This window comes from Phaethon aethereus (assembly GCF_964289735.1).
Source record: "Phaethon aethereus genome assembly, chromosome: 2".
Taxonomy (NCBI): Eukaryota; Metazoa; Chordata; class Aves; order Phaethontiformes; family Phaethontidae; genus Phaethon; species Phaethon aethereus.
In genome coordinates, this window is record NC_138582.1 from 154451494 (window position 1) to 154475441 (window position 23948).

Consider the following 23948-nt stretch of genomic DNA (forward strand, 5'->3'; position numbering starts at 1 on the left):
AGGATTCCAGAGAAAACCCACCATGGACAGATGGAGGAAGCACAAGTTTCTGCTCCATGGTGTGCATATATAGGATATAAACTGAAATGCAGTATTTTAAAAGCAAAAACACAGATAATTAAGTTATAGCAATTACTTACAGACCCTGACTTACTAGGAGTCTACCAAGAGTGTAGCTTTGCAGTGAAGACCTGCTAACATATAAAGTAGCCACATGGCCCCTAACATACAGTACAGATGTGCCCACAAGTTTTACATAAATGACTGTTTTTAAATACTAAAGAAAACAACATCTTCTTCAGTCCATACCTGGGGAATCTTGCTGTAGGCCAATGACTACTTCCCATGTGCTCTGCTGCTCTGTGCCCCAACCTCCACATTTCTGATCCCTCAAAACTTGCGTACTGCCTTCCCTACAGTAACTCTACTTTCGCATCCCTGGCACAAGACCACTCAAACGTTTTCTTTGCCTTACTTAAATAGCCAGTTTGCCAAAATCTACATTCAGCCCCCACCATCTTGGCCATCGACCCCTTTGGGTTCACCTCCAGGCCCACCCTTATCCTCCTGCCCGGGCCTGGTGGGGCTCATGCGAAGGGTGCCTGCAGGCCCTAGGCAGCTGGGGACGCAGGAGGCCTAGGCCACTGTGTGCTTCCTTGTGCCGGGCTGGCAGCTGCCTGCACCCACACACCTTGGACCCGGCTTGGGCTGGCCGGTTATGTTTGCTCCTTCATGCCAGAGCAGGCAGCTGCCTGCTCCACACACCCCGGCAGCAGCAACAGCCCTTCCCGGCCCGAGAAACACCCTGGTGATCCAGGGACAGCCCAGCACGCCGGGAGCCGCCCCGCGCCAGACGGAGGAATACTGAACCTCGCCAGCCGCCGTCGAACGCGGCGGACGGCGCCTGCGCAGAGGCCGCTGCCGGCGCGGCGCTGCCCGTAATGGCGCACCGCGCGGGCGGGCGGGCGCTGTCCCTGCTGCCGGGCCGCCTGCGCCTCCTTGGCCCGGCGGCGGCCGGCGGCTGCGTGGGCCGCGGGCAGGCCCACCTCGGCTCCTCCGGCGCCGCGGTGCAGAGGGCGCCTCAGGCAGCCGGCGCCGAGGAGGCGGGTGAAGGTAGGGGTCGCCCGGCCGCGCCGCGTTCGCTTCGGGGCCTCGCTGCCGTGTGGGGCCGGGGGGGCTCGGTTCTTTCTCCCGAAGGGCCGACGAGGTCAGGCGAGGGCGTAGGGAGTGGTGCGGCCGCCTGTTGTGTTTGCGGCGGGCGGCTCGACTCCGGGAGAGGCTCCTGGGCACTGGCGGTGTCCCGGGCGTCATGTGCTCCTCAGGGCCCGGCGGGGATGTCGGCCTGTGCTTTCCCGGCCGTAGCGCCAGGGTGCAGCCCAGGAGCCCGGAATCTGCTGTCATCGTCTAAGACTTGGCTTATTAAACGTAGATATCAGGTAGAGATAAATGAAGTGGCAGTGGTTATCCCGAGAGACCCCCTTAAAAAACATAGGAAACATTTGGTTGATGCTGTATCTTTAGTGCTCTTACTGTGCCAAGAGCTGGGGAGGACTGTCCGTTTCTGGTGTGCTGTCACTTGGCTGTACCATGTAACTTAAAGGTAACGCATTTGTGAACCTGAGGCCTGTGCTTCTGCTTATGTTCATGTTTCAGAGTTTGAGAAATATTAGGTAGCAAACTTTTTTTTAAAGAAAGGAGAAGATCAGAATGTATTATCATAGTTTCACAAAACCAACAGTCTTTTGCTCTTCATATCTCATACTAACAAACATGCAACAAATTGGATTAAGGAACAATTTCAGATTTCAGTTAAATAACTTTTGCTTTGGTATATAAATTTGATCATTAGCCTCACCGGGTTTGCTACATGACTACATGAATGCTTGCATCAGCATGCAGAGGGTAGCATTAGAATATGTACAAGCAATACATGGAGGATGGGACTGTTTCTTCCAGTAGCGGTGCTGGTGTATACCTGTTTAAAATGATTGTGAAGCTGTGGCACTAACTGGGAATGTGGTATGGAACAGAGGAAGAAAGCAAAGTGGACTGCTACTCCTGCATTTAAAATGCTTACCACCACCATTTGGATGTGATCATCTGCATCTGTGCTATGCTTGGACTGTGCAAATGACAACAGAGCTGGGAAGAGATGTCAGAGCACATCTTCTGCTATAGTAACTAAGCATATACAGTTGGTAAATCAGGCAAGAATCAAATCACATAGCTGTTCTGGCCTACTGCAGAGAGCTGTGGGATTGAGAAGATCTGGGTTCATCTCCTGATTGTCTCACTCATCCATGGGACTTGCCCTTTCTGCATCTCGGTCACTTCACACTTCTCTGGCCCCACAGAAAACAGGATATTTATCATCTTCCTAAAGTGCTGCTTTGGTCATCTGATGAAAAATGCTAGATAAAACAACTGCTTTGAGTATTTGTTATTTACAAGCTTGTATGAGAGCTCAATAAACTTGTAAAATAAAAGACTTTTTTTTTAATAATAAATACTAACAAATGTCATTAGATGGTAGTTAAGATTTTCTTGAGGTTGCAGTATCCTGTGGGTTCCTCAAAATCAAAACCATAGAATAAAGAGCTCGCTGTTGAATCTTTCTGTAGCAGACACTAGCTGCAGGGAAATAACTGTGGGTTCTCCATCTTCCCAGTCTGAATTACAAATGGCAGTATTAACAGGTAACAGCTTCACAGGCTCTGGTAACATGATGCAGTCAGTGAATTAGTTTGAGAATTATGCAGGGAAGTGATCATGATTTCAATTTTGAGATGTGGCCCCTTTGCCTGTATGCAAAGAAAAAAAGTTTCTGTGTTTCTGGATATTCCAGCATGTCTCATTTCCATGTTGATTCTGTAGGCTGTCAGCAACAATATAGATTGCCAGTAGTGTGGGGAGATATGACTGATCTGTGGGTTAATTGTAGTAGAATAGATGAAAGTATAGTATTGAATGAAAATTTTGAGTAGGTGTTTACTGTAAAAGAAGCTGATGAGTTATAAAAATAAGCAAGTGTTCAATTGTTCCAAAGGTGAAAGTGCTGGTTTTGTGGTAGCCGAGAGTCATTATCTTTTCTGTGGAGCTTGCCAAGGGTCTAACTCTGCCTCATACCCTAGCTGGTATTTCCAGACTTGTATGTTGAGTCCAGCTGTGTGTGATGAGTTTTTTGATGGTGAACAGCAAATCAAAGAGCTAAGATTCCTTGCTTGATTCCATCAAGCTTCCTGTGGCATTAAGGGAAGTTAGTATTGTTTTCTTCCTACGTTTCCTGTTCCTTGTTCTTACAAATGTATGCATTTGTGAGAGAAATACACTTATGTTCACATCTTTCATTTATTCTTCATTGTTTTCTGTTTTGCTGTGACCCTTCTAGAGAGCTAGGGCAAGCCTTCATTCACTTGTTCAATCCCAGTGGAGAAGATTAAGTGTACTAAAATAAGTTTTAAATCTTTTTGTTTATGTAGAAAAATGGTTATGCTTTTTTCTTCTCACAGATGCTGAAGTCAAGATCAGAAAGAAGACATTTACTGAGGTTCAAAGAGAACGATTGGACCAAGCAGAACGGACTGTTTTAATTAAGTGCCCACCAAAACTTAATGAAAAAAAATTATTGCAGTATTTATCCAGTCATGGAAACATTAACAGTCATTTCTTCTTTGAAAATCGTGTAAGTAATTAACAATGTGAACTAAAATCTAGACCTAGACAAGAAGAAATACCAGCATGTAAGTTAAGCAAGTTTTATTCAATGAATAAATTAAATTAGTTTTTATCTTTGTTAATTTTTGCAAGTTGCTTAGCAACAGATTTTTATTCATAAGTCAGCTAAGGAACACCTCCTCTAAGGGATAGCTCGCAACCCGTTTTGCCCTAAATCTTTGAAACTTGTACATAGCAGTGTTATTGTTCTAATAATAGAGCTAACTTTTTTTGAGAGTAGTGAAGATAGATTTTAGAACTTTTAGTTTAGTGCTTGCTGCCAAAAATAGCATATCTTAACTGTTTTTGACTCTTGTGAAAAAGCATCTAAAAAGTGCTGAAGTACAGAAGCTAGCATTCAGCTTCAGGACTGTTGTATTAAAATGTCTCAGTACTCCAAGGACCATCTGAGTAATACCAGTACAATCAGTTCAAGGCTTGTATGCATTCATGTAACCTTGTCTTATTTCCATTGTTAATGTTTTAGGGTATCCACGCTCTAATAGAATTTTCTGAAAAGGACAGTATAGCCTCATTACAGGACGCTATTGGAGTCCCAGGTGCTGCAGACCATCATGTTGTCCCGTTTAAATCTAGACTTTTTACTTTCACGCTGAAAAACCCAGTGAGTCAAGCTGCTGAAGAGACACCCGTTCACCTCTCACCTCAGTCTCACATTCCAGTGAAAGAGCTTATTCAAAAGCTTTGCCATGCAGACAATGTAAGTTTAGGTTTCTGGATCTCTCTCAGTTAAAAATGAACCATGTTTGTTTCAGATTTGCAAGTGGTGATGTGAAACTTACAAAGCAATTTATTTCTATTAAAATTTTAAAAAGTAACCCCTGTTGGAATTCTGTATGAATGGTTCTCCTATATTGGAACAAATAGACAAAATTAGTAATTTTAATTGTCAAAATAATTTCTTCTGTATGAAATAAACCCATTTGAGATTTAAAAAAAATAAATCTATTGATTGCAATGATATTAGTACAGTGATATTAGGACAAGAGGAAATGGCCTCAAGTTGCACTGGGTGGGGTTAGATTGAATATTAGGAAAAATTTCTCCACCAAAAGGGTTGTCAAGCATTGGAACAGGCTGCCCAGGGAAGTGCTTGAATGACCAACCCTGGAGGTATTTAAAAGACACGTAGATGTTGCGCTCAGGGGTATGGTTTAGTGGTGGACTTGTCAGCGCTAAGTTAACAGTTGGACTTGATGATCTTAAAGGTCTTTTCCAGCATAAATGGTTCTATGATGAAAGTATATGTTAATAGATAGGAGATGGGTTGTTGTATTTTTACAATGTTTATTTTCTTAACTAGATAATCAGTCAGATGTACGTTCTACTGAATGAGTATCAGCTTACTGAAGAAAATATCAAGCTCCGATTTCTAGCCTGTTCTCTGGTTCGGGATTTCGCACGTGCGTATTTTCCAGACAGCACGGTAAAGCCATTTGGCTCTTCAGTCAACACCTTTGGCAAACTGGGATGTGATGTGGACATGTTTCTGGACTTCCATGATATACAAAAGCATGCTACAAAAATGGTAAGATTATGCTGTGCATCTTCAGTCTGTTGGTTTTCTTCAACAGAGCAGCTCGTTTGCTGTTTCACACACAGGAACCAGTTTGTTTATACTTAGGTTTTACATGAGTTCATACTATAGACTATGAACAAGTTTATTTGAATATTTGGACCTGAGGACTTTCAAAAGCTGGATGTGACATGAAAGAGATCTTCCTTGCAATAGGAGGAAAATGATTTGGTGTTTGTATAGACTTGGTACTGTCAAGGTGAAAAAACCCATCATCCTCCAACATTGTTTCAGCAATGTCAGCCCTTCCCTTCCTACTATTGGATTTTCTTCTCTGGAGCTGCTGGGCTTCATCCATGCTTTTTTTTAAAGCTTGGCTTTGATTTTTAAGGCCCCCCATGTTCTGAAGCATAGTAATTTTATGCATGGGTGTACATGTGCATTTTGGGAGGGTTGTCAGGTTCCTTTCCTTAGTTGAAAGAGTTGATTCCATGCTATAGAGAAGTTGCTGAATTATGTACTGGGGTGCATATATAAGTACACACACACACACATAAGAGTGTGTGGAGGTGTGAAAGTTTAAGACCTCCTAGGATAGTATTGGTGAATAGTTGCAGGTGGCACACGTGTTCATGTTTGTGGTGTCTTGTCCGGAGAAAATTACCATGTTAACAGCACTTGATTCTCATTGTCAAGTGAATTAGTTGGTTAGTCCTGAAAGGAACCTGAGGATAAGCTTGTATATGTGAACTGTAGATGTTTTGGGGACCAGGACCCAGGAGCAAAACAGGAACTGAGCTAGATCAATAATGCAGATATTTCAGGTGTCAGGCTTTCCATAAGATACTTTGTTATTATTTGAATGCCTCACTGATAATACAACAGTAAACACCAAGACAAATGGTGATTGTTAAGCAAGTGTAGAGGCTTGAAACTGAAATACGTTCACTTGAATTTGCTGACTGAAGTACAGAATTTACATCAATACCTTGAAGTTGGAAGGTTACAAGACTTCCCATAAGCAATATTCAGTCAACAGTATTGCCTTTTTTTCAATGCACATGTTAAATTTCATCTTAATCACATCTTAACACATACTGTGATTTGGAAATCTGCACTATGTAACTAAGTTCACATGTTTAGCATTGGGATTTTGGCAGTTTCAAATCATAATGGTTATTTAAAGTAGGTTATGTGTCAGTCTTTTTGTGTGTAGGCATAAAGAACAGGAAAAAGGACTGACAAGACATTTTTGAAAGCCTCTGACCTCTTGCTGCTGTTCTTTTGACTGTGGACAGTGTAAGCGTCTTTTTGTATTAGAGAATGAAATATGGAAGAGGGGAAAGTTGTATCAGAAATGACCTGGGGACAAGTTGGGATTCTTCATGGATTCTGAATTAAGTATGTGATTTTTTTGAGTCTTATGGCAGACTGATTGCTGATTGTGTATTAAAACAGCAGCAAAAGTGGGAGTATTCTTTACCAAGACTGGATTATCAATACAGTGTTTGACCACAGATACAGCATTTTTGACAGACATGCAGTTTGGGAGATTAGTGAATGACTTAAAACAGAGTTCAGTGATATTTTTAGAGTTAACAGTTTTTGCATTAAAGCGGTTATGCTTCTTGCTGAGGGTACTATATCAATTTACCCTAAAGTAATAGTTTACATTTGCTGTTTTGAGCAACATGGCAAGAACAGGAGGAGAACCACAGAGTCTGGGCAAGTGTGTCAGTACTTCAGCCCCCCCAGCTGGCACCAAAGCTATATACAAATGTCCTATCAATTATTAAGAATGTTGTTTTATCATTACAAAAAAGTCTTCATTTAGCTTTTGAGAGATGTTGAGCTGCTGTCTGGGAAGGCACATTGTAATTTTTGTCACAAACATAAAGGTCTGAAAAACAGCACAATCTACATGTCAGCAGAGTCCCTGTCTCTTTCGTGTTACCTACTTGAATGTTGATAGTTGTAGGCTCCTTTCTCTTTGAGCCAGCCCTGCTGCAGCATGCAGCTATGCAGACAGATGGGATTAGGGACCTCTGTCCTGGTATGTTCAAACTCACATGCTGGCTGGAGAACTGTTGTCGAGAAGAGAGCAGGAACAGTTATAGAATCATAGAAAAGACCTCCAAGATCATCGAGTCCAACCATCAACCCAACACCACCATGCCCACTAACCCATGTCCCAAAGTGCCGCGTCTACATGTTTTTTTGAACACCTCTGGTGATGGTGACTCCACCACTTCCCTGGGCAGCCTGTTCCAATGCTTGACCACTGTTTCAGTAATGAAATTTTTCCTAATATCCATTGTAAACCTCCCTTGATGCAACTTGAGGCTGTTTCCTCTCGTCCTATCACTGGTTACCTGGGAGGACAGACCAACACCCACCTCACCACAACCCCCTTTCAGGTTGTAGAGAGCGATAAGGTCTTCCCTCAGCCTCCTCCAGACTAAACAACCCCAGTTCCCTCAGGCGCTCCTCATCAGACTTGTTCTCCAGACCCCTCACCAGTTTCATTGCCCTTCTCTGGACACGCTCCAGCACCTCAACGTTCTTGTAGTGAGGGGCCCAAACAGTATTCAAGGTGCGGCCTCACCAGTGCTGAGTACAGGGGCACAATCACTTCCCTACTCCTGCTGGCCACACTATTTCCAATAGAGGGCAGGATGCTGTTGGCCTTCTTAGCCACCTGGGCACACTGCTGGTTCATATTCATCCAGCTTTCAACCAGCACTCCCAGGTCCTTTTCTACCGAGCAGCTCTCCAGCCAGAGCAACTCAGAAATTCAGCACTTAAAGTGAGTTTGTGAGAAAGGTTGCAAGGTCCATAACTTCTGAATTGTTTTGCCTGTCTGTGAGTGCATATTTTCTTTGCGCTAACCTGGTGACAACAAAAGTAACCTCATTTGTGCCTCAGAGGACTAGTTAGGTGTCATGGTTTAGTCCCAGCTGGCAACTAAGCACCACGCAGCTGCTTGCTCACTCCCCCCTACCCCAGTGGGACGGTGGAGGAAATTGGGGAAAAACTCATGGGTTGAAATAAAAACAGTTTAATAGGACAGCAAGAGAGAAGGAGAAAAACAGTGATAACAACAATAATAATACCGACAAAGGAATGTACAAGAACAAGTGATGCCCAGTACAGCAATTGCTCACCACCCAGCGATGGGTAGCCCGTCCCCGAGCAGCGATTCCCGCCCCCTGGCCAACTCCAGTTTATGTACTAGGCATGATGTTGTATGGTGTGAAATATCTCTTTGGCCAGCCTGGATCAGCTGTCCTGGCTGTGTCCCCTCACAGGTTCCTGTGCACCCCCAGCCTTCTTGCTAGTCCAGCATGAGAAGCTGGACTGTCCTTGACTGCTTAGCAACAGCTCAAAACATCAGCACGGTATCAACATTTTCTCATCCCAAATCCAAAACATATCGTCACGCTAGCTTCTGTGAAGAAAACCAGCTCTATCCTGGCTGAAACCAGGACATTAGGTCACTGCATAACACTGTTTGTATAGTACGCATTCACTCATGACATGTTCCAAGGGGGAAGGTAGGTCAGTGTCAAGTATTGGATTAACAAGGAAGATTAGCTGAGGCCTAAAAACTTAGAGAGAGGACAGAGATTTCATAGGTATGAAGTTACTTTATTGAGGTATAATAAATATGACAATTCAAATACAAAGACCTACAGGAAAATTAATGTCTGATGTTGTCAAAATACATCTCCACATTTATGTGTCAGAAAAACTGTCTGATGTGAAGTGATTATTTTAACTCTTACAGAAACTTACCTTAATTTCGAAGGATTAAGTAATTTGCATGCTTAAATCTTTAAATTTTTTAAATGAAAAAGATACTTTTTCCTTTACACTGCTACTTGATTCACTAATAACGCACTGTTCTTTGAGGATTTGAAATGGAATTGCTGGTGGTTTGAAATTAATGGTGGTTTGGTTGTGTTTTGCCCCTCTTTATTAATTTAATTGTGTGCTCCTCTTTTCAGTCAAAGCATATATGGTCTTTTGGGAATTCCAGAATTACTTGTTTTAGGCAATAGCGAGATTTAGTAGTATTATACCCTCATCTGAACAAATAACTTTACACTAAGTTGATCACTATTAACCTGAAAAAATTGAATGACTGAAAAAGAATATAAAGGAGAAAGTATATGTTTTTACCTTTTTAAGGTTCTGTGGGTTGCTTTGAATAATTCTTGTCTTTCAACCTCTCTTTGTACAGACTCCTTTGCAAATTGGTGTAGCCTTTCAGAAGTATTCCTAAATGTCTCTCTGGTTCCAGAACTAACAATTTACTTTTAAAATTTTGTGTTAGAAAAAAGGTCCCTTTGAAATGGAGTATCAGATGAAAAGATTACCATCTGAAAGATTAGCAACGCAGAAAATTCTTTCCGTGATTGGTGATTGCCTTGATAATTTTGGTCCTGGATGTGTGAACGTACAGAAGATACTCAATGCTCGCTGCCCGCTGGTGAAATTTTCCCATCAACCAACAGGATTCCAGTGTGATCTGTCAGTGAGCAACAGGTGAGACCTGGTTTTAAAAAGTTTAGGAAGAATACTAATGTACTTATGTTCTGAAAACCTGTAATGAAAACTGTTTGGTCTACTCCTTTCTGTGTTCTTACAAATGTGAATGTTGGCTCTGAAAGTAAAAAGGGTATTTTTGACTTCTAGACCTCAGGTTTTAATGTGCTTAAGATATCTTTCTCCAGCATAGGAGATACTTGCTAGCTGAAACTGAAGACTTGAAAACCACTCTGTACGATAGGGTTGGCTTATAAGGAATTGAAAGAAGGTGGTGTTCATTAGTCATTACTTCCCTTCATGTATATGCACAGCCTTCTTTTGTTCGCTTTTCAGATTAAGCAGCTCCGTTATATTAATTTTCACTGGTTGGCCTTCTAGTTATTTTAGTGTCCTTTTTGTTTTCTTAAGGGCCTGCATACACCTGTTTGCTGGCAAGGTATCTTGAATGCTAAATTAACTCACTGCATCAGAAAACGGAGTCTGAAGTGTTACTGTCATTTAGGACCTTTCACAGCAGTGCCCAATAGAGGGAGCAGGCTTCTTAGAAATACCTCTTTTTGAGTCTTTTTTTTTCCTCTTCCAGCTTGCTCTCATTTGGTTGACAGTAAAGCATATGATTTGTTTTGCTGTCACTTATTTTGTTAAGAAATACCCACCTTAATCCAGTATACATCCGTAGCGCGGGCATAAGGGTACGTAATCGAAAATTAGTTACTAACCCTTTTCATTGTTTTTAGGAAATAGTAAATTATGAGTGATTATCTTTCAGAAGACTTTTGATATGACTTTCAGCGCAGATTTTGTGATTTGCCCATATCAGATACAATCAGATCCTAGACTGAATTTTCTGAATTACCCAACATTCTGTTTCAGAATATAAAGGAGTTGTTAAGGCAGTAGTGAGCAAATGTTTTAGAATAAAATTACTTTTGTATATACAGCCAGAGTGGAAGTCAGCATGCAATTCTGTGCAAACTTCCTTGTAATTCCCTGCAAATGGTTTGGCTGGTTGGGACCGTGTGTGTTGTCTTGTTATCATTTGGAGTAAGAACAAACCTCTGTTGGACACAAGGAAGCACTTCACTGTTGGAAGTTTAGAAGTCCAGGTGTTACAAAACTTTGACATGGTAAACTTCCCCAAAATGCCATGATGGATTTTTAGAAAAATTCAGTGCAAGATTGGGACTGAAAACTCCTGCAACTGTAGGTCAACAAGCACCTTAGACTAAAACTGACCCCAAAGTAAGTTTTGCTCTCACATTATACTTCCATTTTTTTTCCTGCCTTTTCTTGCCCTCCCATTTGTACACTTACATCAATGTTTGTATGACCATATGATGAAGCAGGTCAAAACCTGATCCATCTAAAAACCTTTATCCTTCTAGAATAGTTGTTTTTTTCCAGCAGGACCAAACCCTAGTAATTTGAAAATTACTAAATTGACTTGTTCTGCAGATTTCATTGTATCTCTGCACTTCATGTGTTTTTCAGTGCACTATTGTATTAGTTGTAAAAGAAGTTCCAGTTGTATTTTATTATATGTTAGGATAAGAGATATCATTGAATGTACCTCAAAGCCAATTGTGGCTAAATTAGGTTTTTCACTTTGATTCTGCATAGTTTTACTCCTGCATATTTGATGGACATTATTTTCTGTTTTTCTTTTTCTTGCACTGTGATGTGGAAAAAGGAAACGGGAAACAGTGTAAATGCAGTATTATTATTTACCCATAACTGTGTCCTTCTTACTGTGGAAAACTACCAAGTATTTAATCCTGGACAATTTCAGGCATTCTTTTCTATTTTTTTAAATGCATAAAAGTTAAGTGTGGTTTTTTTTATGGATACCCTTGTCCCTTGTAACTGATGCTCTAGGGCTGAACAACAAACACTGCACCTGGTACTCCATAATTCTCTCATTATTTACATGTCTTTTACTTTTCATTTCTTCTTCAGCATTGCTATAAAAAGTTCAGAACTCTTGTATATCTATGGCTGTCTTGATTCCCGTGTAAGAGCACTAGTGTTCAGTGTACGATGTTGGGCCCGTGTTCATGGACTTACAAATAGTGTTCCTGGTACCTGGATTACAAACTTCTCTCTGACCATGATGGTCCTGTTTTTTCTGCAAAAGAGGTCACCACCTGTCATTCCAACACTAAACCAACTTAAAGAACTGGCAGGTAAGCACAGCTGTTTATGTGCTTATTGAAGTGACTTTCACATTTGTTTTCTCTAAAGTGATGAATAAGCTCAAGCAATTTCTTTATACTCTCAAATAGTAACGCATAGTATGTGTGTGCTAAGTTTGAGGGAATATACATGTTTTATTTGTATTTTTTGGTGAAAATAATGCATTTTTAAAGGCAAAATAAATTCATTTTCAATACAATACTAAGTTCTATTTAGAGGGGATAGGCTTGTTCTATGCCTCAGATAATTAAAAGTCATTTATTTGCTCAATGCTTCCATGCTGGCTGGTTTTTTACTTATTTTTTTATTTTGTTTTTTAGAAGACTTGTAGGATCTTAAATGTCTCTGCAGTTGTTAAGGGTTTTGTGCAGATTGATATGATGTGTATTGTTTTATAGATACCAAATGTTTAAAAGAAAGGCTATATTTTTTCCTCACAATTTGTAGTATCCTTGAGACTGTTCAGGCCATCTGCAAGTAATTCTTCTATCTTCACAAACAAGCTGTTCTGGCTGTTTCATACATAGCTTTCAGGGTGTATTATCTTCAGTAAATCTTATGAAAGCATAGAGAATGACACCCCAAGTTCTTGATTCCTCACTCATGCCTTCTGCTTATTGACGTGCTTCCTTGGAAGCTTTGAGTGGAGAAAAAGGTCTGTGTTCAGTTGCTTTAAAACTAGTTTAAACATTTCCATCAGAATTCTGTAGAAGAATTTTTATACATAAGACAGAACACTTTTCCTGAAATTTTATAAGAATATTCTTAATTCTCTTAAGTTTGTCAGAAAAAGATGGTGGACACTTAGAGTTTTGATTTTTCTGGAAACCCTCATATAGGTTGTAACCTCAGAGATTTGTGCTGTTCAGTGTGTAATAAAGCTCTGTATGCAGACATATCAGGTTTGTTACTTAAAAGAAGTAACTTCAGAGATACAAAGATGTCATATACCTTATTCCTGCAGGCTTTTGAAAATGCTCATGCTTCTTTTCCTTTGCCTGTTCATAGATTTTTTTTCTTTTAATCTTTAACCACTTAAGTGGAATCTTAACCTGAAAGTTCACTTGTGAACTCCTATTTTGATTTACTTAATATGATAGCATTTGTTGAATTCAGTCATGTGTGTCACCTGAATTTTATTAAATACAATGGCATTTTATTGTTTATCACCTCAAAATATGCCCACAATTTTTATTTCAGATGAAAAAGACAAGCATGTTCTTGGAGGATATGATTGCTCATTTGTTAGTGATCTAAGCAAGATTAAACCTACAAAAAATACAGAAGCGCTTGGTAGGTAAATCTTCATCAACTTTTTTTTTTTTTTTAATGAGCATATTGAAAATAAACTTTTCCTTAATGTTACTGATGGCTATTGTCTTTCTTTCCCTTAGATGTATTGTTGTGTGACTTTTTCGAATATTTTGGAAACTTTGATTTCAGAAAGAATTCCATAAATCTTCGAAAGGTAAATGGATTTTAATATCGTTATCAACTGAATTTCTGTTTGCTGTTTGACAAACTATATATGCTAAGCAAAAGTTTCTGTCATTTCTAACTGTATGTACAAGATACATTTAAATTGGTTGTATCCAGAAATTGAGTCCTTTCTGTGAAGGAAGAGAGTTTTCCTCTTGGAGCCTAGTCACTTACAGCACCATTAAGAACAGTTACAATGTCATTACTTGAATGTGTTGGAAAGCACAAACTCTGATGCTAAGCCTGTATGATTCTTCTTGATAACCTTGTAATAAAAGTGGCAGTTTTAAAAAGTAGAAGCTATTTTGCTTCTGTGGGAGAAAAATTTTTTAAATGTCATGATGTATGTCATATCAAAAGTCTGTGACAAACGCTGTACACCAATGGGCTTTGCATTTAAAGTTGGGAGTCTAGACCCAAACAATGTCTGCATTAAAACTTACAACTGAGCTCTGAAACTTGCTTTTGGCACTTGAGTTTCCTACTGCAATTTATATCAGCCTACAGTAAGCATACTTACAACTTAGTGTTGTTCTGTGCTATTGCTTTGGTTTACTTTATATGTTTAAGTCATGCTGTTTATTGATATGTGTTTGTAGCAAGTATAATAGAAATATATATAAATGTAACTACCTTAACTCACACCTGTTCCTGCTGGGCTGCTACAGGACGGGGGGGTTCAGTGCCATGTTGCTGTGTGGACACTTGTTTGTGCTCTGTTTCCTACTTAAGCACTATGGATTACTGGCATGTGTGCTTTTTGCTGCTGCAGGTTGATCCTAGAAACTGATTCATTAAGCCGGAGAACTTTTGTTTGCCATTAAGCCTTAAAAAAGGCAAGGAAGAACATATACGTGTTGGAGCCTGAGCTAGTCAGGGGAATTGTCTGTGCCGCTGATGTTTTTCTGTTTAACTAGTCAGTTCTCTTGGCCCTGGGGCAAAAGTATGTAGCATGTATGTGGACACTTCCTGGACTAGCAGTAGCTGGTAGGTTCCTGCTAGAGTGTGTGGTGGAAGGCTTGAAGAGGTTCTGTAATACAGAGCAGGTCAGCTAAGTAGCACTGATAAGCACTGAGATGGAAGTGCATTTAAATAGCAAACTACATAGTTGTCAACAATTTGCATTGTACTATACCAAGGCCCAAAAATGGACCATGACCTGAATAGCTCTGTACTTAAAAGACAGACAGAACTGGGAGGAATTTCAGCCAAGGCAGTAATCTTGTTTTGTTATACTAGCTCTTAATGAGCACTGAGAGAGGAATGGTTTGAACAGTTTAAGTGCTTGTAGTACTTTATCAAACTGGGCTATGCAGGTTAATATGACACACTCATGCTGCCCGTACACAAATGGAGATAGGAGTAGGAGGTTGCAATGAGTGAAGTCTGAGGTTTGTGGAAAAGCAAATGGGAGAATGGCCAAAAAGTCAGGCTAAGCTGTAGTTATGTTTTCTTTACATTGAAGGAAATCTAAGCTGAATGTGGCAAGGAAAACCACCACTAAGAGAATTCAGAGGAGTCATACAGTCAGGTTGACAGGAAAATTAAGTTGATTAATAATGACTTCCCCCCCCCCCCCCAAAAAGTTCTCTACTAGGTCAAAATACTTTGACTCTTAATGTAATAACTCCAATGATTTGTTATTTGCTCAGCCTATAATGCATATATGCAACTTTGGCTTTTTCTTTACACTGTCTGCAGGGAAAAGAAGTAAATAAACCTGAGTCGTCTCCTCTTTATATTTGGAATCCCTTTGAACAAGACCTTAATATCAGCAAGAATGTTAATCAGCCACAGCTGGAGAAATTTATAGCCATGGCCAGAGAAAGTGCCTGGATTTTACAGAAGGAAGATAAAACTCAGCGAATGATCAATAAAGAGCCTTGGGGACTGGCAGCCCTACTGATACCATTTGGAAAAAATAATCCCAGCCAGATGAAGAATAGAATGAAAGGAATAGGAAGTGAAACAATCAGGAGCCTCTTGGACTCTTTAAAGCTAAATAATGCAAACAGTCTACAAAAAGCAGTGGGGAAGTGACAGAAACACAGTAGCTGATATTCTGTTTTAGGAATTGAATGTGACACACAGTCCAAAGAACATTATTTTTAATATTTCTATTATGGTGAAATGGAGAGTCAAATGATCTCTGCTTTCCATCGTGATGCTTTTTGTACAGGTCTGCTTGCTTTCTGTACATTTTCCTCCTCCTTACTCTTCACTTTTTCATCTGTTTTATGAATGAAGAGCATTCAAATGCAAGTTTTACAGATACATTTTGGAAGTAGCCTTCGGCTGGGCACTCTTTAAAAAAAAAAAAAGGAAAAAGACTGACAGGAGCAGCATGGGAAAAACACTTTGGGAATTCTGTTTGCCAACATACAAATGACATGCTAAGTAAAAGCTCGAGAAACAACCACCTTTCAGGGAAACCACAGTTTGAAAGAAGATGAATGTTAGAACCGTTGCTTCCATTCCAGTCATGTTCTGGAAGCCAATAAAACTGAAGTGCATGTATCTATTTTTGCAATTGTTTTCCATTCATGTAGGTAGTGCCAAGACAAAATAAAGAGAATGGAATTAGATAGTAGCGTTTGCAGTTTCATAAAGCATTGTTCTCCAAGCATAGTGCAACTGTTTTGTGTTGGAAAAGTGGTTTTGCTCTTGTGTTTACCACCTGATCTCAAATTTCTTCAGTCAACTCTCTTTTGTTTTCTGTACCCATAGGACTGGTTCCCACCCACATTTGTGTATACACTCATGTTTCTCATTTTGCTTTCAACTTCACTTTAAACCTGTATTTCAGGTTCAGACAGGGGCTTTTGCATGCCCTTCTTGCCTCATCACTCTCCTCAGAGTTGCCGCCTACTAGGCGACACCAGAGCCTTCCTCTCACTATCACCTGCAGCGGGGTCTGTCCCTTGCAGAGATCCATAGGGAATCATGCTGGAGTCCTGTTCCCATTCTTGCCCTGTTTTTCAGATATTCAGCAAAATGATGAGTGTCCCCCTTCCAGTGGGAGTCAATGCTTCTCATTGACTTAAAGCATTGAGTTCTCTGTCCATCTGCCACAAGAGAGAGTGTTTTCAGAGGAAGGGGGAGAGGGGAGAGAAGAAAGGAAGTCAGAAAGGGAAATGGAGAGCAGGCAAATGTCAGATAGATCTTCCAGGTACATTCATGAGTATTCTACCTGTCTGGTTTGAGAGCTACTTGTGCATTAAAACTAAAAGGCATGGGTGGTTACAACTCTGCAGACTGTTGTCTGTCTTCTTAACAGAAATGCTGTACAAGAGATTACTGTAACTTGGAGATTATACAGATGCAACAATGATATTGATGATTACTCTTTCATTTTCAGTATCTTTAAATTCTTTCATGTTGCGGTGGTATATGATTTTGTGTAGACTTTCTTTCTAATGCTGTAATCTGAACAGTTAAAGAGTGTGTTTTCTCTTTTCCCTGAGGTATTACTTGTTGGAAATATTGTGGGCCATAATGCATACTTCCAAAGTACTTGTAAAAACTGGGCAAGGAAAAGTATTTTCCACCAGCTAGTAGACTAAAGACCTGGAACAGCAGGAAGACCCTTTTACAGATCAATTCCATATTAGTTTATCTGGAATTTAAAATAATGTTCATATATGTCCATTTCTGTTTCATAAATGTTTTCTTGAATAATGACTGAGTCATTATATTGATCACAAGAATTAGTTCTTGTATTAACTTCTTCAAGATTGAGCCTTGAATTTCAAACTTAGTTTTTTACCTAAATCCTGGTGCTAGTGTATCAACTTTTTGGAGGCTGGTATGAAAGTTTATTGTAACTTGTTATTGGTGCTAACACAAAGCCTTTGATAGCAAGCATGGCACTGGTGCTGTACGTAGTCTGTTGCTACCTTAATCTTTCAGAAACTAGAGGTACATTTTCTGCTGTTTCTCCAGCAATGGACTTTGAAGCTTTTTGAAGATAAGGGCAGTTCTGGAGTACTTGTGAGTTTTCTTTTTTCCAGCTAAACAGGGTAATACTGCAGTGCAGTAATAAGAAAATGGCTTATCAGGGACAGAAGCATACAGCAGAACTGTGGCAGTGTATACTCACTTGCATTGTATTCACAGTGGTTCACTCTGACATAGATAAGAAAGATCTTTTAAGAATTTTGGCACATAGACACAGGAAGCTTGTAGTCAAATACCAATAAACTTTGTAATTTGGTTATACAGTTGAGGCACTCTGAAACTCAAGCTTCATTTGTAAACGCATCTAGGCGTTCAAGCTGCCAAGTATTCCATGAAAGGCAGGGCAGAACATGGTTACTGTACATGCAGAGCCTTTCAGCGTCACTTCTCTGTTTAGACTGCCTGTCCTTTTTGGGAATAGTTGTGAACCCTGCTCATGGCTGCAGGCTAGTTTCTGAAAAGCAAGAAGCCAAAAGCAGCGTGGTAGCAATGGGAATGCACAGGTGACTGTTTCAGATGTCTGCAAGTCCAGGGAGCTGGAGGCCAGCTGCAGAGCGAAGCCCAGAGACTTTGAGGAGCAGCTATCACTGACGATATAAATAAGCCTGACTGGCAGCTCTCATTGAGGAGGCTGCTCGCTGGGAGTGGAGAACCTACTGTAAGCTTCCCTTAGAGCATGAGCTGTGTCTGGGAGAAGAGCTGCATGACACTGGTGGAACTGAAGCCACCTGTGGGAAAAGAATCAGACAGAGAAGAGGAGGACCAAGGTTTGAGAGGGTGTATTTAGCAAATCAAGAGAGATGGCGTGATTATAATTTCCTGAGGGCAGCAGCCTTACCATATTGAAGCAGGTTAGAAACCATCGATACGGTTCTGTCAGTAAAAACAAGGGTTGGATGTTTGTCCAGAAAGGACTATGGTGACAGTCTGGATTTTACGTGATTTACAAAAACATGTAAACAATGTTTTGGCAAGAGTGAGGCAGTAAGTTTCAGTTACTTCTCAGACTTGGCGCTGATACGCTGTACTGTGGGGTAGGACTGCTGGGGAGGCCACATGTAAGGAACATCAGTGCATTAAACACATTTTTGCCCCTCTGCCCCTTCCCCTCCCTGGGAATACTTTTTAGTGCAGTCACACGTTCCCTGGCTATTAACTGGTTAGGGAATCTGAAAACATTCAAAAGTTCCTTGCCCTGATAAAATGCTCTTTGGGACATTAACTTCAAGTTAACATTTTTGCTAGGGATTTTTTTTTTTTCCTAAATGTTTGATGCTCACAACAGTTGCAGGCATGTAATCTGCTATAACTGCCGCTCCATCATTCCTCTGTAGTTTCCTAGCAATCTACAGTCTTCGTCTACAGTTAGCTGCTGGGTGAGCATCTGTGTGTGATCATAGAATCATTTATGTTGGAGAAGACCTTTAAGATCATCAAGTCCAACTGTTAACCTAGCACTGTCAAACCTGCCACTAAACCATGTCCCAGGAATGGTGACTCAACCACTTCCCTGGGCAGCCTGTTCCAATGCTTGACCACCCTTTCAGTGAAGAACTTTTTCCCAATATCCAATCTAAACCTCTCAGTGCAACTTGAGGCTGTCTCCTATCATCCTATCACTTTTTACTTTGGAGAAGAGACCAACACCCTTGTCACCACAACCCCCTTTCAGGTAGTTGTAGAGAGCGATAAGGTCTCCCTTCAGCCTCCTCTTCTCCAGACTGAATAACCCCAGTTCCCTCAGCCACTCCTCATAAAACATATGCTCTAGACCAGGTTTGTTGCCCTTCTTTGAGCACGTTCCAGCACCACAATGTCCTTCCTGCAATGAGGAACCCAAAACGGAACACAGTATTCAAGGTGCGGCCTCTCCAGCACTGAGTACAGGGGCATGATCACTTCCCAACTCCTGCTGGCCACACTATTTCTGATACAGGCCAGGATGCTGTTGACCTTCTTGGCCACCTGGGCACACTGCCGGCTCATGTTCAGCTGGCTGTCGACCAGCGCCCCAGGTCTTTTTCCTCTGGGCAGCTCTCCAGCCACTCCTCCCCAAGCCTGTGGCGTTTTATGGGGTTGTTGTGACCCAAGTGCAGGAACTGGCACTTGGCCTTATTAAACCTCATGCAGTTGACCTCTGCCCGTCGATCCAGCCTGTCCAGATCCCTCTGCAGAGCCCTCCTACCCTCCAGCAGATCAACGCTCCCACCCAACTTGGTGTCATCTGAGGGTGCATTCCATCCCCTTGTTCAAATCATTGGTAAAGTTATTAAAACTGGCCCCAACACTGAGCCCTGGGGAACACTGCTTGAGACCAGCCGCCAACTGGATTGAACTCCATTCACCACAACTCTTTGGGCCTGGCCATCCAGCCAGTTTTTTTATCCAGTAGAAGTATATGCCCATCCTAGCCATGAGTAGCCAGTTTCTCTACGACAATGCTGTGGGAAATGGTGTCGAAGGCTTTACTAAAGTCTAGCTAGACAATATCCACAGCCTTTCCCTCATCCACTAGGCAGGTCACCTTGTCATAGAAGGAGATGAGGTTGGTCAAGCGGCATCTGCCTTTCATAAACCCATTCTGACTGAGCCTGATCACTTGATTGTCCTGTACGTGCCACGTGATGGCACTCAAGATGATCTGCTCCATAACGTTCTCTGGCACCGAGGTCAGACTGACAGGCCTGTGTTTCCCCAGATCCTCCTTCCAGCACTTCCTGTAGACGGGCATCACATTTGCTAACTTCCAGTCAACCAGGACCTCCCCGCTTAGCCAGAACTGCTGATAAATGATTGAAAGTGGCTTGGTGAGCACTTTTGCCAGCTCCCTCAGTACCCTTGGGTGGATCCCATCTGGCCCCATAGACCAGTGTGTGTCTAAGTGGTGTGGCAGGTCACTAACCATTTCCCCTTGGATTATGGGGCCTTCATCCTGCTCCCCATCCCCATCTTCTAGCTCAGGGGGCTGGGTACCTGGAGAACACTGGTCTTACCATTAAAGACTGAGGCAAAGAAGGCAATGAGTGCCTCAGCCTTTTCCTCATCCTTTGTCACTATGTTTTCCCCTGCACTCAATAAAGGATGGAGAGTCTCTTTATCCCTCCTTTTGTTGCTAATGTTTTTGTAGAAACATTTTTTTATTGTCTTATACGGCAGTAGCCAAATTAAGTTCTACTTGGGCTTTGGCCCTTCTAATTTTCTCCCGGCATAACCTTACAACATCCTTGTAGTCCTCTTGAGTTGCCTGCCCCTCCTTCCACAGGTCATAAACTCTCCTTTTCCACCCTGAGTTCCAGCCAAAGCTCTCTGTTCAGCCAGGCCAGTCTTCTTACCCACTGGCTTGTCTTTCAGCACATGGGGACTGCCTGCTCCTGCGCCTGTGAGATCTCCTTCTTGAAGAATGTCCAGCCTTCCTGGACTCCTTTGCCTTTAGGACTGCCTCCTAAGGGACTCTGTCAACCAGGCTCCTAAGCAGGCCAAAGTCTGCCCTCCAGAAGTCCAAGGTGGCAGTTCTGCTGACCCCCCCCCACCTTACTTCTCCAAGAATTGAAAACTATCATTTCGTGACCGCTGTGCCCAAGACGGCCTCCAACCATCACATCACCCATGAGTCCTTCTCTGTTCACAAACAACAGGTCCAGCGGGGCACCCTCTCTAGCTGGCTCGCTCACCAACAGTGTCAGGAAGTTATCTGCCACACACTCCAAGAACCTCCTAGACTGTTTCCTCTCTGCTGTATTGTGTTTCCAGCAGACATCTGGTAAGTTGAAGTCCCCCACAAGAACAAGGGCTAGCGATTGTGAGACTTCTCCTAACTATTTCATCTGCTTCTTCATCCTGGTTGGGTGGCCTATAGCAGACTCCCACCATGATACCTGCCTTGTTGGCCTTCCCCCCAATTCTCACCCATAAACACTCAACCCTATCATCACCACCACTAAGCTCTAGACAGTCAAAACACTCCCTAACATACAGGGCTACCCCACCACCTCTTCTTCCTTGCCTATCCCTTCTGAAGATTTTATAGCCATCCATTGCAGCACTCCAGTTGTGTGAGTCATCCCACCATGTTCCCATGATGGTGACTATGTTATAGTTTTCCTGCTGTGCAATGGCTTCCAGCTCCTCCTGTTTGTTGCCCATGCTGCATGCATTGGTGTACATGCGCTTCAGCTGGGCTGTTGATATCACCACCTTTTTGCGGGGCGAAGCCCTAATTCGTATGTGACCGTTCTCAGGCACTTCCGTGGTTTCTCACACATCAATAACCGTTTTGTTTTTGATGCTGCATGGATCTCCATCCCCTACCTCCACTGAGACAGCAGACCAAAGGACCTCACTACATGGGCGTGCTGCCCCCAGGCTTATCTCTAGTGAGCTTGGTTTTATCCCTTTCCCTCTTCAAATCTAGTTTAAAGCTCTTTCAGTGAGCCCTGCAAACTCCTGTGCAAACATCTTTTTCCCCCTTTGAGACAGGTGTAGCCCATCTGTTGCCAGCAAGCCTTGTGTCACGTAAACCAACCCATGATCAAATAACCTGTTCTGCCGGTGACACCAGGCTTGGAGCCAGGTATTGATCTCATGATCATGGCTAAGACAGTCACAAAACTGAGACTTCTTGGCTGGTAGCGGATGCTCTATTCCTCTGCCTCAGTTTCATAACTACAGTTCCTGCCTGGGACCCTATACTATTTGGATCATAGTATAATTCAGGCTGGGAGAGACCTCTGGACCTAGTCCAACCTCCTCCCCAAATGAGATCAGCTGTGAGATTAGATAGGTTCCTCAGGGCTTTATGTAGTCAAGCCTTGAAAATCTCCAAGGATGGAGACTGCACAACCTCTCTGGACAACCTGTTCCAGTGCTTGACTGTCCTCATCACCCTGATGGGCTGGTCTGTAATATACTGCCACATGCTTGTCACTCTTGCTGGCTTCTTTTCTGATCCTGACCTACACCCTCAATCAGACCACCATCCATCACAAATGTTCAAGCTGCTTCTTTATGTAAAGAGCCCCCCAAATCTTCCCTTCTTCCTTCCCTGTCTTTTCTGCAGAGCTTGTATCCATCCATCACAGTGCTTCCACCATAGCTGTTACATCCACCATCTCTCCCACCATATTTGTTATTCCAGCAGTGCTGTAGGAACAGCACAAGGAGCTCTAGTTCCTCCTGCTTGTTCCCCAGGCTGCCACACATTTGTATCTGTACATTTGAGGTCAGTACCTGTTCATAATTTTTTATTGTTCTTGAGGTTCCTCTTGTTCCTGTCACCCTGTACCCTTTGGTCTCAATCCCTGTCCACTGCTGCCTTGCTTAACTGTGGGTTATGATTGTCCTCCCTTATTGTTCCTAGCTGAAAGCCCTGATATGGCCACTGCACTTATCCAGCTTTACAGAGTCCCCATGACTTTAAAATCCCACCTAAAAATTAATTTCCAAAAGAATCTGCAGAAAAGCAGCAGAAAATACATTTGTGCTGCTGCAGGGGAGCATGGTGGAAACATCTCAGCTAGCCTCAGCTGTGCCGGTGCATCTGCAGAGAAGCACATAACACCATGTAGAGGCGATCGTGCAGGTGTGGAAGCAACGAAGTCCTTGGGGCGCAGTGCTGCCTCTCCAGGACTTTGTTGCTTCCACACCTGCAGTAGTGTGGAACAGGACTTTGTGCCCTGCAGAGCTTGTCAGCTTGGATTTGGCACGTTGCTGGTGCTCTGTCACTTCTGGGTCCAGAGCAGTCGGGCTCTCAGCTGCAACGTAGCTGTACTCCGTGCTCGTGCTGGATCTGTGGTCTTTGGGGAAACGTGTCCTTAAAACAGCATGTCTTTGTTCTTGCAAATTTATTTCTAAGTTGAGTTTTGTTTATACAGGGGTACAGGCGACGTTTTTAATTGACATAATTTTGTACCTTTGGAAAAAGGAAAGATAGACAAAGAACCTTTATTTAAATAATTTTGCCAACAAACTAGTTAAAGGTCCCTGCCAACTCCAACTGAAGCAAGTTTAGGACTTCCAGCCTGGGCCGCTTTGGAGATTTGGTGAATCAACAAATAGGAAGTTTTTCAAAGCGAAATCATCCTGTACACTGAAAAGCTCTCCCTTCCAAATACTTTGTCTTATCATAAAATTACCACCAAGGCTCTCTTCTAGTACGAAATTCTTCTAAATGTCATGGGTAATTTGGGGTCAGTTTGTTTAAAACGAGGGTTAGGATTTATACAAGGCTAACCTGTGCCTGGAGATAAAATCTCTTCCTCCATAAATCCTCTTAGTTGAAAGTCTTGATTCACTGCTTTTGCAGACCTGTTTCTCGTACTTCCTTTGAGCAGAGGGGTTTTTTGCTTTCCTTTGTAGGACCCTCTTCTTTTCCCCCTCCCCACTGTCTTTTCATCATATCTCATCTGACCTGATCTGTAAAAAATAGTATATCATGTGGCCCATAGTATTTTGTGGAGCCATAGTAAATACGGCTGCATTCAGGAAACAGGTAGTTCTTAAAATGTGGCTCTCACATTGC

At 42.1% G+C, this 23948-nt stretch overlaps 1 protein-coding gene across 1 annotated transcript; it reads left to right on the forward strand.

Annotated features, from left to right (window-relative positions):
• Positions 1-941: 941 nt before the first annotated feature.
• On the forward strand, positions 942-16031 carry MTPAP (mitochondrial poly(A) polymerase; the record flags this gene model as incomplete). Its single annotated transcript, XM_082015157.1, has 9 exons — positions 942-1113; positions 3510-3682; positions 4202-4435; positions 5039-5263; positions 9588-9799; positions 11759-11985; positions 13196-13288; positions 13390-13463; positions 15176-16031. 9 exons carry the CDS (start codon positions 942-944, stop codon positions 15512-15514), a joined length of 1749 nt encoding a protein of 582 aa, XP_081871283.1. The 3' UTR covers positions 15515-16031.
• Between the last annotated feature and the right edge of the window lie 7917 nt (positions 16032-23948).